The following is a 13,977-nucleotide window of genomic DNA, read 5'->3' as shown; positions in this document are numbered from 1 at the left end:
CCCACGACAATGGGGATTTTTCTTTAATTTCTTTAACCCAGCGGCTACAACTGGCAGCAACACAGCACTCACTCAAATATTTTTAGGATGGATAAATGGGAGTAGTACTCATACAGATTCCGGTCATCACAAACTAAATGAAGTGAAACATAAAAAGCCTGAGGCAACGTTTCCACTGAAACAGGATCACACTTCAAAATACCTTTGACAACTGTTATAAAATGGGACTTCCACAGTTCTGAAAGTAAAGGCAGAGGGAAAGAGCATACTTGCATTTGCGTTTGGGGCTCTACTTACTAGTTTTTGGACCCTTGGATGCTTTCCAAGCCTGTTTCCCTATTTCCAAAATGATTATAATAGCACCCAAGGTAAGGGCTGTTTTGAGGAATAAATGAGACAGACTGCATATAGCACTTAGCATAGTGCCAGTACATTCCACAATGTTCAACAAATGATAGTTTATTTTATTACTAGCAGGCCCTTAGTGTAATAGAGGAAGAGCAACAGTTTCTAAAAGCAGAGATCTAATTTCTGATTCCACCTGTCTTATCTGAGGGCCTTGCACAAATCACTGAATCTCTCCTAAACTTATTTCCCACATCCATAAACCAGGCAGTTGAGTATAACTCAACTTTTTTTCCAAATGAAAAAAAAAAATACTTAAGATGTTAACACTGAATCATCAAAAGAAACCACACAAGGAAAACTAATATTGGGTTCCTACTCACTGTCCTCAAGTTTACAGACATACAAAGTGACAGACATCTATAACAGGCATAGTAACTCAGAAAACACGGACATGTCTCATTTCAAATATGAATAGAAAGTTGATATTTAACAAATGTGAATTAATCATTAATATGAAACACAGAATACTGTTTTTAAAAAGAATTGTTTATTTACTGAACCTGGGGCAGATTAGATACACAACCAATTTTAAATGTACATCTTTTAATTCAATTTTGAAGTGTTTTCACACACACCCAAAAAAAAAAAAAATTTGGCATTGCAACAGTTGTCTTAAGGTAAAATACAGTCACCTTAAACTGTTGCAAGCATTTTCACCCAAAGTTGAAAAATTGTTTATCCTGAACATGAAAACCTGTAACAAATTTAAATTAATTATATAAAACTCGTTACTTGTAGTTTTCCCCTTGCAAAGATCCAAAAAAAAATGTACAAGTAACTAATATACATCAGTCACAACATAATCCTGGATCACCCCCACACCACAACCAGATGCTCCTTTAATGTTAAACCCATCATCAGAGACCAAGAGAAAGTCGTTTCATTTTATACAAAACAAAATTCACATGTGCCAAAAAAGACCCAAGAAAAACAAAAACAAAATCCTAGTACTGACAGTGATGTCCAGTACCCTAATTAAACAGTGGCCAAAATGCCACTGATCAAAAATAAAATAGTGGCTGTATATCATTGCAATGAAATCCAAGAGGCTTTAACCCTTTGGCATCAGTAATCCAGATTTTTCCAATTGTATGAATGCACACTTCCTACATGCCAAGAGCAGAGAAAGTAGATGTGCCAGCATAGAAAGGAAAGAGCTACCATTGGCTGAAACACCCAGAGAACTGGCTTTAGTAGAGACTGCTTGCAAGGTGAGGCAGAAACCAAAAAATGGCTATTAGCTGCTTGTGTCATTAATTTAATTGGAGATGACTGAGTCCTAAGGTTCAAAACACAAATTTAGAAGGGGAAATGTGGTTGGGTTAAGTCTTATCTTTAAAGCAAAAACAAGATAGACAAGTATAAAAGTACCAACCTGGTAACACTCCAGTCAGAGCTCTGCCAGTAGGCTGGGTAGAAAATATCAAGATTCAGACAGTTGTTTCTCATAAGGACTCAACAAAAAGAATCTTTAGTGACTTGAACTGCAGGATAAGAGATCCAAAGAATGCAGTCATTTAAGTGAAGTACTATCCATGAAGTACTTTTCTGAGCTGCACTTCATCATGAAAACAAAAGGAAAGAAGATATAATCGGAACTATATGCCTGTATTTCATTTACAGTGTTGGACAGATCTGTATAATGGATGCAGAATTCAAATAAGAAATTATGCCAATCAAGTGTCAAATTTTCACTCTAACTTTCCTAAAAAGGTGTTTTCCCCCAATATCTATTAATCACAAAGAAACATAAGCTGTGAATGTACAGTTTCGAAAATAAAAATGTAGAAACTAATGACATTATTATCACCAAGATGTTTGGTAAACAGTGAATTATGATTTTGAGATCATCAGGAAAAGACTTTTTAAACAACCCTCCGGACTTCAAAAAATCTCTTCAGGTAGTAGATCTGTCCCAATGTCATGGCAACTAGAACAAGAGCTTCAAAGAAGGACCAAAGGACCACTCTGCTGTTTGTGTTGTCGTTGACTGTGAGGACAGACAAACAAACAAAATTTAACCAAAAAAAAAAAAAAACAAACAAACCAAAAAAAAGCATAAGCATCATAAATCATCCTAGTCTTTACTCTAGAAAAGTAATATTTTGCACACCAAAGTACTCTAAATACTTTTGTCTTTTGTTCAGAAGCAACTCAACAAACTTAGAAGCAGAAAATTTTAGCTTTAAATGGGACCTTAAAGATTCATGGAGTATGGTCAAGGCTGCTCTGCTTGTGTATGGGGAGCAGAGAAGAAAAGTGACTTGCCCAACTGCCTAAGTGACTTCAACCTCTAGGGTTAAAACCCAATACAACCTTCTTTCTCCCTCACATTAAAATATTCCTATATTAGGGGCGCCTGGGTGGCTCAGTCGTTAGGTGCCTTCGGCTCGGGTTGTGATCCCAGGGTCCTGGGATCGAGCCCCACATCGGGCTCCCTGCTCAGCAGGAAGCCTGCTTCTCCCTCTCCCACTCCCCCTTGCTTGTGTTCCCTCTCTCGCTGTGTCTCTCTCTATCAAATAAATTAAAAAAAAAAATCTTAAAATATTCCTACATTATAATCTTTTTTTGCTGAATCAGAAAATTGACTTAAAAAAATGGAGAGATTATTTCAAGATCATACAGTTATCCAAAGCACTACCTATCTAGTCAAAATGTGTCAATGTAAGTGGCTTTTTCCTTAAACATTTATTCAACAAATATTGAGCACCTACTATGTATTTGGCAGCTGTTCTACATGGAAGAGGTTTCTCAGTTTCATGGACCAATACTGGCAGTTACTACCAAACTGGAACCAGTCTCATGATCTATCCCACTCTTAAGCTAAGGATCTGATTCTTAAAGCAACAGCCATGACCACTCTATCCATGTCACATTCTTTCAAATTTCTTTTTTTTTTTTTTTAGATTTTATTTATCTGACAGAGAGAGACACAGCCAAAGAGGGAACACGAGCAGGAAGAGTGGGAGAGGGAGAAGCAGGCTCCTGGCTGAGCAGGGAGCATGATGAGGGGCTCAATCCCAGGACCCCGGGATCATGACCTGAGCCGAAGGCAGACGCTTAACGACTGAGCCACCCAGGTGCCCTGACATTCTTTCAAATTTCTGATCAAATTCTACAGCCTTAACTTTTTAAAATTACTAGGTAGTTTCTGATTTTTCTACCAATGGCCAATATTAAAAACAATTACAACCAGCAATATAGTAACAATATTAATCAGCTGAATAAGTGAGTGCCATATTTTTAGATATATGTATATCATTTGTAGAACAATAACTAGATTATAATAGCTACTGGATTAATAATCACTCAAAAAGAAGTGAAAAGCAATTAACATGTTCCCAAAAAGGTAACTTGCAGTTACCAAAAACTGTGGCCTTTTTCCCCAGAGTAAGAAGAGACAATATTAATTAGAACCCTAAAAATCACAAAGCTTAAAAAATTTAAAAAAAAAAATCACCAAAGCTGAAATTTTTAGTACTAATTCCATGGCATGAAGTTTACTTCTGCTGAAAACTTAGTAACCAGTATCTAGCATAACTGTGAAGGACTAGCATTTTAAGATTTGTGTCTGAAAGGGGAATGACTGAGTAAACACTTCAAAATTATTAAGCAATCATGTAAAAAGAAGTATTTATCTCTCCCTTCACTTTACCTGGAAAAGTGTGTATATAAGACACTGTCCTCATACTATTCATACATTAGCCATATCTAGAAGTAACACTGGAGTAAAGGAAGAAAAAATGTCTCATTATGTTCACCTCTATGGATTAAGTGCTGTAGGAAGATGTACAAAAAACGAACACTGTGAGTACTTGATTTGCAAAAACAAACAGGATGCCTAAAATTCTATTTGTCTGTGAAACAAATACAGGAGCATCTCCACTCAAATTAAGTGCAAAAGAGTAAGGCTGGATGCCCCCAAAGACCAGAAGACAGGTGTTCCTCTGACTGCTGTGTTCCCAAGAACCTCCTATACCTTTAAAGCCATCTGGTCTGAACTGGTTAAAATGAAAAGCAGTGTAAGCTCTTGGCCCTCAAGACTCTGCTCAGTGCCCTTCTCATCTCAGAATGGGCTGGGCCAGTGGAGAGCAAGGTAATCAACAGATGGGTCTTGGCCAGGTGAGGGGAGACGGTGGCGATCCCAGAGGGTAAAGAGATTACCAGTGGAGGCCAAGAGGAGAAGGAATCATAGTGGAAGAGGCAAGAGTGCACGTATACAAGCCTTGGTCCACCTCACGCCCACTCCACCCCTTAACAGTGAGAACAGGGGCTCTCACTTCTCTAATCTGTTGTGTTCACTCATTACTCTCCCACCAAAAGGCAAGGTGTGTGCTCTAGGTCCTAAAGGCTTATTTCCATCCATGGCAAGAGACGTAAGAGGGTAGGGAGAACACAAACCACACTTGAAGAGGTTCAGCCTGTGCCTCTCTCTCTGGAGTCACTCTTCTCTCTGCTCTCTAGCCCAACCTCAGAACAAAGACTCCTGACTTCAACCACTTTGCATTCGCAGATGAGCTTGCTCCCGTGAGATCTAGCCCCAAGAACTATTTGGAGGATGAAAAACACTGAACCACAGGTGTGGACCTGGATCTAAAATATGGTATCTGCTCTGTGTCAATATGGTACCTCTTAATTTTACATGCAAAAGCATAATACTAGCCATATCATGGGCTAGACAGGCTTTTGCAACCTAACATGGGATTCCAGTCACTGTTTCCTCAGATAAATACATTCCCCGTTCCCAGTTTACAAACTCAGGAACCCAAGCTGAGCTTCACCTGGTGACTGCTTAGATTCATGTTGTAGTGCTCTCTATTTTAACTAACCTAAACCTTCCATTTTAGGAAAAAAAGCTAAATCTCAGCATATAATATTAATACATTGACACAGAAATGTCAACTTTGTGATTAAAAACCAACCCCTTTATATTTTTCCTTTCCGCTTTGGGAAAACTATTAGTTTATTCCTTAGCTGACCATAGATTTTTTAAAAAAAACTCTTAAAAGCTCATGCTAAATCTTAACAGCATTTTTCAGTTTAGATGAATGGTCCCAATGAAAAACTAGACTAGTACAAAGCTCTACAAACACGTACTCAAAAAATATCTCTGCAGAGGTGCTTTTTCAAGTTAATGCTTTAGTATAATAATGTTTGTAAAATACCCAAATGAGGAAAATTCAAGCAAGCTGTTGGGTAATACACCTTCAGGATTTCATGGCCGCCAGACACTGTTGCAAAGTTACAGCATTAACTTACTCGCTCTGTGTATTCTCTCCCGAACTTCCATGTACTCCTGTTCATGCTTTACAGCTGTCATCGCCACTGCTAGCTCATTAATCATTTCTTCTAGCTTGTTCTGGTGAGCTACAGAGAAATGTTAAGAACAGATTAGCATGTATTTGGCAATCTCCTTTTGAAAAAATACATATAAAGCAGTATTCCTCAAAATATTCTCAGAGAAGGCATATAAAAGAAGCTGTTTAGAAATGGCTCAGACATCATGTTGGACTACTGATGACAATTTAATTCTCAAAGCATTTTTTTAACGTCCATTCCCAGAACAGAAAGCTCTTTCAGGGTGGAAAACATACTATACAACGCTTACTAACTAAAGGAAAACAATTAATCCTAAGAAATTTCCTCTAATGAATTGCTGCTAAGTTCACTATATTGACTAACTAGAGAAGAAAAAAAGACTGAGGAGGGAAAAAAAAGAGAACACAAAACATAAAACAAACAAAATTCCTAACAATAATCCTATAAATAACAATATTTAACTAAAATCAAAACCTATGCTTTAGAATCATATAACTCTAATGTTAATTTAAGAGCAGCCTCAAAACAGACTTTTAATCTCAATGAAGCTGAGCAGACAAAAACCCAAGACATTCTTGAAAAAATCCACACCAAAATTCAAACATTCTTCTATGGAAATCAAAGCAGTAATTTCACTACAGTGGGGAATGGCAGGCATTATAAGTGAGAAGACAAGCTCTCAGTTGCACAAGGTTTAAAATCAGGTATTCTTTTTAGCCAAAAATGAAGACAAGGTGAACTAACAGTTCTGAAGAGTAAGTGTATGCTTCTAGACAGTGCTATGTTATGACAATGAACACACAGTTAGGAAAAAATTATCTACCACAAGGGAAGATTCCCATTAGAGGGCCCCTACCCATGTTAAGTTAGTTAGGCTAGAATCTCAAATCTTTTTTTTTTTTTTTTTTTTTTAATTTATTTGAGAGAGAGAGAGAGAGCACAAGAGGGGGTAGGGTCAGAGGAAGAAGCAGACTCCCTGCCGAGCAAGGAGCCCGATGCGGGACTCGATTCCGGGACTCCGGGATCATGACCTGAGCTGAAGGCAGTCTTTTAACCAACTGAGCCACCCAGGCGCCCTAGAATCTCAAATCATCCCTCACTGGCTTCATTCGGGAAACCCTGAGCATGACATGAAACCTTAGGAGCAGGGTCTCTCAGGAACGGCATTGTTGACATTTTCAACCAGATAATTCTTCGTTGTGGGGGGTTGTCCAGTACATTTTAGGATCTTCCATCCAGCCATGAGAACCAAAAATGTCTCCTGATAGGGGCGCCTGGATGGATTAAGTAGAGCATGCGACTCTTGATCTCAGGGTCGTGAGTTCAAGCCCCACAATGGACGTGGAGCCTACTTAAAAAAACGTCTCCAGATATTGTCAAATGTCCTCTTGGGGGCAAACACTATCCTCACTTGAGGACCACTGCTTTAGAATACAGTTTGATTTCAGAGCTTCCATTCACTGACTTTAGCAGACAAAAGCAAGAATTTTAAATATTAAAGGTTTAAGAATAGGGTGCCTGGGTGGCTCAGTCGTTAAGCGTCTGCCTTTGGCTCAGGTCATGATCCCAGGGTCCTGGGATCGAGTCCTGTGTCGGGCTCCCCAGTCAGCGGGGAGCCTGCTTCTCCCTCTGCCTCTGCCTGCCGCTCTGCCTACTTGTGCTCTCTCTGTCAAACACATAAAATCTTAAAAAAAAAAAAAAAGGTTTAGGAATAATACAAGAGTCACATTCATCAGCCAACGTTTTCTAACTATTTAGAAAGGACTAATTTCCAGGAAATGAACAAGCACAAACCCCTTCAAAACTCCGAATTCTCCTTGAGTTAGCCAAGTCCTACACTGTAAATGGCCCCGAAAAACAAGCACAGGAATTACTAAGTAGTAGGATTCTCTAAATTCTAGATTTCAAACTTAACAAATACTTCTTTATGACGTAAGTACTCTACTAACTGCTTAATATCTAGGACAAATATTATCACGTTAATACTAGGAAATGCATTGAACTGCTAGTTTCCACAAATCCTGATGTACGCTGTACAACCCCTCCCACCCCCACAACGCCCCAATCCAAATGTGCTGGTTCTTGGTTAGTAATTTATCCAGAAGACTGGGTTCGGTTTACTGCTGGTCAGTGGAGAAATAAAAGTTAACTGAACTACAACATATGGCTGAAAGAGCTTTCGTCACCATCTCTGGAGACAGCTTCTACAACTGCGTTTCACATCCAACCAAGTTTCAAGTTACAAAACTTCAATAATGGTTAAAAAACAAGCCACCAAAATACTTCTTACAAGGTGAACAGCATCATTTGCCATTAGCTATGTTTAAGACTTTTACTCCTCCAGTTACAGTTGAATCCTTCCACCCTCAGCATTCATTTAAAAGAAACAAAGTATGATGTTACTACAAAGATGTCAATCACTGTATTTCCAGTGCCATTCATTTAAAATGACCTAACCTATACCTCTCGTCAACCAAATAAAAACAATCACTCTAAACTCTAATTAGTTGTAGGGGTCTGTTTTTAATTAAGAGAAAAAAACACTCTCATGCTAACAAACTGAGGTTAGAAAGAAGGAAAGCAGAAATTAGCAGCAAAGAAAAATATGCAAGACAGGATGCTGTCAAAAAGCAATCCACCTACCATCCCAGGTATCTCCACCACCTAAAGAAAAGTGTAAAATATAAACACACAAAAATAAAGTTTAACTCAACCAGCCATGTATAAATGAGCAAACAATGATGTATATACCAGGATTAGCAAATCAACACAACAAACAACCTAAAACACACGTAACCTACATTCTTACAAAAGCACAGACTGACTACAAAAAGTTGCCAGAAGAGGCAACTATAAAGAACTAAAATAAATATAAACTTCCAGAAACTTACTTTTGCTAATTTGGAATCCTGGAGAAATAAAATGTATCACAGAAGTTTTTGGTTTTAAAGACAGTGAATCAAGGTACAATAATAAATCAAAATAAACACTCTATTCAGATAAATAACAATGTACCCAATATTAATTCTTGAAACGGGATGTAAATCTTCCGAATGTTCATCTCACCTTCTGTTTCCATGTCTTGTCCTTTGGGAGCCTCCCCAATATCAATGGTGAACATCACTATCTTTGGAGTCATGGTAGACATCCTGTTGCTGAAACAAAACTTGTATGTTCCATCCATGTGAGCAGCAAATGTGTATTTCCCACTGGACTCTCGGTCTCCTTTATAAATTCCTTTATTATCAGGCCCTGTAATCTGGAGGCAGGAAAGAAATGCACATCACAAAAGATTTAAAATCATACTCTTCGTAGGTGCTGTCTACTGGCAATAGGATATTCGCTAAGAAAATGTGATTTTTCACTTAATGACAGTAATCTCTTTGGGCTGCAGTTCTCCCACTTATGAAACAAGGCTGGACTAGATGGCTCTCCAGAACACCTTCCAATCCAGACGACATGTTTCATTTACCCAACTTTAGCATGAACCCCTCAGAAACAGAAAGAGTACCTTACACATTGTCTCCAAATGGCCTTCTAACACCAAAACACATGCAAACTATTAATATCAAAACATGAAAAAAAATCTTTAAAGCTAAGAAATTTGAGCAAGCTACACTTTTAGGTTTTCTTAATTGATTGCTGCAAACCAGTGAAGGAATCTGCTTTATCTGAGATACCAGAAGGCTTGAGAAAAAAAGACCAGACTGGAAACTAAGAGACCCATGTTCTCCTCCATCTGCTAAAAATCAACTGTTAGGCCTTGGTTAACTAACTTAGTTCTTATAAAGCCTGTCACCTGCAAAACTTGGGAGACTGGAATAGTTTATCTCTAAAGTCTTAACTAACTTTACCAGTCGCTCCTTCCATTACCCCCTTATCTTTGGACTTCACTTGTACTGTGTAACTGGTGCCCAGCTCTGCTGTTCATTGTCAGATGGAAAATCCTTGAACCCAATTAATCATGTTAACAGTGAATTTAAGTATTAATCACATCTGGTTTCCTAAAAAAATAATTAAAAATAAAAGCGAAATCATTTGGTTTAAAAAAAGACAGAGCAGGAAATTTAGGGACTGCTAGTTTCTTAAAATAAATTCCTGTTTTCTCCAGATACTTCATCTGCAATCATTACCCCTAAATTGAATGACCCAACTGCACCTTTCCCCTAGTCAGAGATGGCTCAAGGAGGTATCTGGAGGTTTGCATAAAAATAGGTTAAACGCTCAGCCTTTTTCTATGAAAAATAAAGAAAAGCACAACGCAAATATCTGCCTGGCCTTTCGCTTTACTTTCTCTGAAGTTTCCACGTCATGCCCCAACATCAATCCGTAACACGCCGAAGTGCAGCTGCAGACCCAGTGGGGACCTGCCGTCGGCTAACCTCAACATTTAAGTGCCTTCTGGGCCCCGAGCTGACACGCGGCGCCTGGCCGACAAAGCTGGGCGACAGGTTCCACGGGGAGCCCGCCGTGCAAGCCGAGAACCCAACGCGACGAGGCAAGGCTCTGTATCCGGACGGGATCCTGAGGCATGGAAGCCCGGCGGGCCGCGGGGGAAAGAGCCGTTAGGGGGTCCCGCGGACGTGGGCCAGACGGCGGCCGGGCCCCTCCCAGCGCTCGGACAGCGGCCTCCACGCCCCGCGCCCCCGCAGGCCCCGCGCGGGCCCCAGCGCCGCCAACCCCCGAACGGCCCCGCGACCCCGCCTGGGCCCCGGGCAGCGTGCCCGCACCTCCACGTCGATGTCCAGGAAGCCGCCCTCGGCCACCTCAAAGATGAGGCCCATCTTGGTGCCCGAGGTGACCCGCTCGAAGAAGCACTCCTCGGCGTGCGCGTCGATGCTGACGAAGTAGCCCGAGGCCGTGGCCAGAAGAGCAGCCAGGAGCACCAACAGCTCAGCGAGCGTCACCATGGTGGGGCTGGGGCCGAAGCCAGGACCGGGACCGCGGCCTCCAGAGCCGCCGCCGCCGCCACCGCTGCCTCCTCAGCCGCCGCTGCCTCAGCTCCGCCTCTTCCGGCTGCGCCACCCGAGGGGGCTGATGCGGGCGCCGTGGATTGGCGGGCGCCGGCAGCTGCCACGTAACGGACGCACGGCGGCCGCCGAGGGACACGGCGGCTCCGCCCAACCCGAGCCTAGACGGTGGCTCTGAAGGGCCAAACGTCGTTGTCCCCACCTCCCTCCTGTTTCCTGCGCAACCTAAATTTCACGTGGACCACAGGAGAAAGCGACGGTATCAAGAAACCTCCTGCGCGCAGTGCAACTCCCTAAGACTGTCCAAAGAGATGGTGAAGGTTTAGAGGCAGTGAGAAGGAAAAGGAGAGGGGCGCCTGGGTGGCTCAGCCAGTTAGGTGTGGGACTCTGGATTTCCGCTCAGGTCACGATCTTAGGGTCGAGACCGAGACCCGGGTGGGGCTCCGCGCTCAGCAGGGAGTCTGCTTGAGATTTTCTCTCTCTCTCTCTCTCTCCCCCCAGCTCGTTGGCCCGCTCAGTCGTTAAGCATCTGCTTTCGGCTCAGGTCATGATCCCAGTGTCCTAGGATCGAGCCCCGCGTCGGGCTCCTTGCTCCTCCCTCCGCCTGCCGCTCCCCCTGCTTGTGTTCCCTCTCTCGCTGTCTCTCTCTGTCAAATAAATAAATAAAATCTTAAAAAAAAAAAAAAAAAGATGTAAAAGGAGACAGGGGGCTCCCCCCCAAGGGCTTTGAGGTTTTCTGTTGGCCTCCCCTTGACACCAGAAACTCGCTAACAAGCTCCAAACCGGTCTCCAATTACCCAGTTTTCCACCGGTTTGATCCAATTCAGATGCCTGGTAACCCTCCAGAAGACGTCGGGATCATTACCATCTAATTGTTTTGTTGTTGTTTTTTAAGATTTTTTTTTTAATTTTATTTGAGAGAGAGAGCCCAAGGGGGCTGAGGGGGAGAGGGAGTGAGAGAAACAGACTCACTGCTGAGCAGGGAACCTGACGGGGGGGGGGGGGGGGGGGGGGGCTGCTGGATCCCAGGACCCTGAGATCATGACGTGAGCTAAAGGCAGACGCTCAACCAACTGAGCCACCCAGGTGCCCCTTAAGCTTTTTTTTTTTTTTTTAAGATTTTTATTTATTTATTTGACAGAGAGCAAGAGAGGGAACACAAGCAGGGGCAGTGGGAAAGGGAGAGGCAGGCTTCCCGTGAGCAGGGAGCCCGATGCGGGGCTCGATCCCAGGACCCTGAGATCATGACCTGAGCCGAAGGCAGTTGCCTAACCAACTGAGCCACCCAGATGCCCCAAGATTTTATTTATTTTTTTTTTTTAAAGATTTTATTTATTTATTTGAGAGAGAGAATGAGATACAGAGAGCATGAGAGGGGGGAGGGTCAGAGGGAGAAGCAGACTCCCTGCTGAGCAGGGAGCCCGATGTGGGACTCGATCCCGGGACTCCAGGATCATGACCTGAGCCGAAGGCAGTCGCTTAACCAACTGAGCCACCCAGGCACCCCCCAAGATTTTATTTTTTAAGCAAACTCTACATACCCAAGGTGGGGCTGGAACTCATAACCTTGAGATCACGTGTCCCATGCTTCATGGACTGAGCCAGCCAGGCACCCCACTTCTAGTTGTTAAAACCAGAAACCCACTTACCAGCTTGCTGACACATCCGACTGTGCCCGTTTAAGGGAAGAACTAATATCCTCTGATTCAGAGAATCCTCCTACCGCTTCTGGGAAAAACCCTCAAGTCAACTTCCATGCCAGCCCCTTCCAGCCTAACCCCAGAAACCCTGACCATGAGTCCTAATGGCAGAAGGTTCCTTCAGAGCCTGAGCTCGCCTTCTGCCTTCTCTGGCCATTGAAAGAATTACCTGCCTGCCAGCCAATACTGTTTGGTTACTTGGCAGACCGTATTGAGCAGGGAAAGCACTTACCCCTTGGGACGCACCCTCATCCCACAGAAACCTACAGGGAAGGATGGAGATGGATATAGACTGGGAAGGGGCACAAGGGAACCTCCTGGGATGTTGGAAAAGTTTAATATCTTCGCCTAGTGTTTACATATTATTTTTTTAAATCAAGAACATCTAGACTTAAAACTGATGTACCTTATTTTGCTGTATGTATATAACACTTCAACTACAAAAATATTTTTCGACCTTGTTCAAATCCTCCAAAACTAGAATTCTCTTAGTTCCCCAAAGTGTTGCTGCCACATCAGGCCCCCTTAGCTCTTGCCAGCCGCTAGGACGATTCTCTGCATTTTGCTTCCAGACATAATTCTACTCATCCCTCAAAACCCAACTCAAATGTCACCTCTTTTCTCCTCTAGAATGTCCCTAGACATACCTCTGCCACATACAAGCCCCATGCTCTGTGCTTTCGATGCAGATTTGTGCAACTGAATTACGGTTATTTACCAGTCTGCGACCCTTGTGAGCCACCAGCCTTGGCACATGTATGCTGTGCTCACAGGGCCACAAAAGACCTCACTCATGACATACGAGTTGAGTTCATTGCCCTGGCCTGGGGATGAGGAGACCTGGGTGGTTACTTCAGCTTTGCACATAGCTGTGTGACCTTAATTATGTTCCATCAACTTTGAGCTTCAGTCTCCTCACCTGTAAAGAGGGGATGATGACACCACGTGCCTTGCTTGTTATCATGAGGACCAGAGGACACGGTGTATGTGAAGTTGCTCTCCAAATTTGAGGGATTATTTCCTTTTTTTTCCCTTTTTTAAAGACTATCAAGCAATAGGGGGCAGTAGTGGCCCAAAATCCAGTTTCCCGCTTCAGGTGTCAAGAAATAGGTGCTCAGTTACAGCGATGGAAGCTTCCTTGCCATCACACTGTGTTACTGAACTCAAGCGTTCTCGTAATAGTCCCCTGATTCCCCACTGTCCACGCTGTGGCGAAGGCCCTGGTTCTCCTGGCAGGTCAGTTCTGTAGTGTTATTCTAGGAGCCTAGAGCCTGTTTCTCCAGCCTCACTAACCCACTTATGTGCTTCCATTTCCCTGTATTAAATTTCTTTCTGATGATAATACCTACAAGTAGCTTCCTACTAAACTGAATTAATCTGATGGAAACAGCCTTTTGGACTTCCCAAGCAACTGAACTCCATAGAAAAGTGCCAAGAACAATTCTGTTTTTACCCAGAAATTAAATGTTAACTTCCATTTTCAAACTGATTCAATATTCTAAATCCACTTATCGGGAACTTAAAATGTGGACATTTATCATCTCGGTGGACCACAATGAATCGTATATTGTGGGGATTTT

At 42.5% G+C, this 13,977-nt stretch overlaps 1 protein-coding gene across 1 annotated transcript; it reads right to left on the bottom strand.

Moving 5' to 3' along the window:
• Window positions 1–876: 876 nt before the first annotated feature.
• On the bottom strand, window positions 877–10,751 carry TMED2 (transmembrane p24 trafficking protein 2). Its single transcript, XM_036080696.2, has 4 exons — window positions 10,458–10,751; window positions 8,794–8,986; window positions 5,668–5,775; window positions 877–2,398 (listed from the first exon to the last, which is right to left on the bottom strand). The coding sequence occupies exons 1-4, from the start codon at window positions 10,635–10,637 to the stop codon at window positions 2,274–2,276; spliced, it is 606 nt and encodes a 201-aa protein (XP_035936589.1). The 5' UTR covers window positions 10,638–10,751; the 3' UTR covers window positions 877–2,273.
• Between the last annotated feature and the right edge of the window lie 3,226 nt (window positions 10,752–13,977).

Source organism: Halichoerus grypus, chromosome 13 (assembly GCF_964656455.1).
Source record: "Halichoerus grypus chromosome 13, mHalGry1.hap1.1, whole genome shotgun sequence".
Lineage (NCBI taxonomy): Eukaryota > Metazoa > Chordata > Mammalia > Carnivora > Phocidae > Halichoerus > Halichoerus grypus.
Note: the sequence above shows the minus strand (reverse complement) of the source record. Positions and strands in the feature narration are given on the sequence as shown.

Bases quoted from the DNA above. Each gene is read 5' to 3' on its own strand.
- TMED2 (XM_036080696.2), bottom strand. From the start codon at position 10,637: ATGGTGACGCTCGCTGAGCTGTTGGTGCTCCTGGCTGCTCTTCTGGCC. The intron at 8,987-10,457 runs GTGCGGGCACGC...TCCTGCCTCCAG, and splicing joins TCCTGGACATCGACGTGGAG to ATTACAGGGCCTGATAATAA. The intron at 5,776-8,793 runs GTGAGATGAACA...ATTTCTCTGTAG, and splicing joins ACAAGACATGGAAACAGAAG to CTCACCAGAACAAGCTAGAA.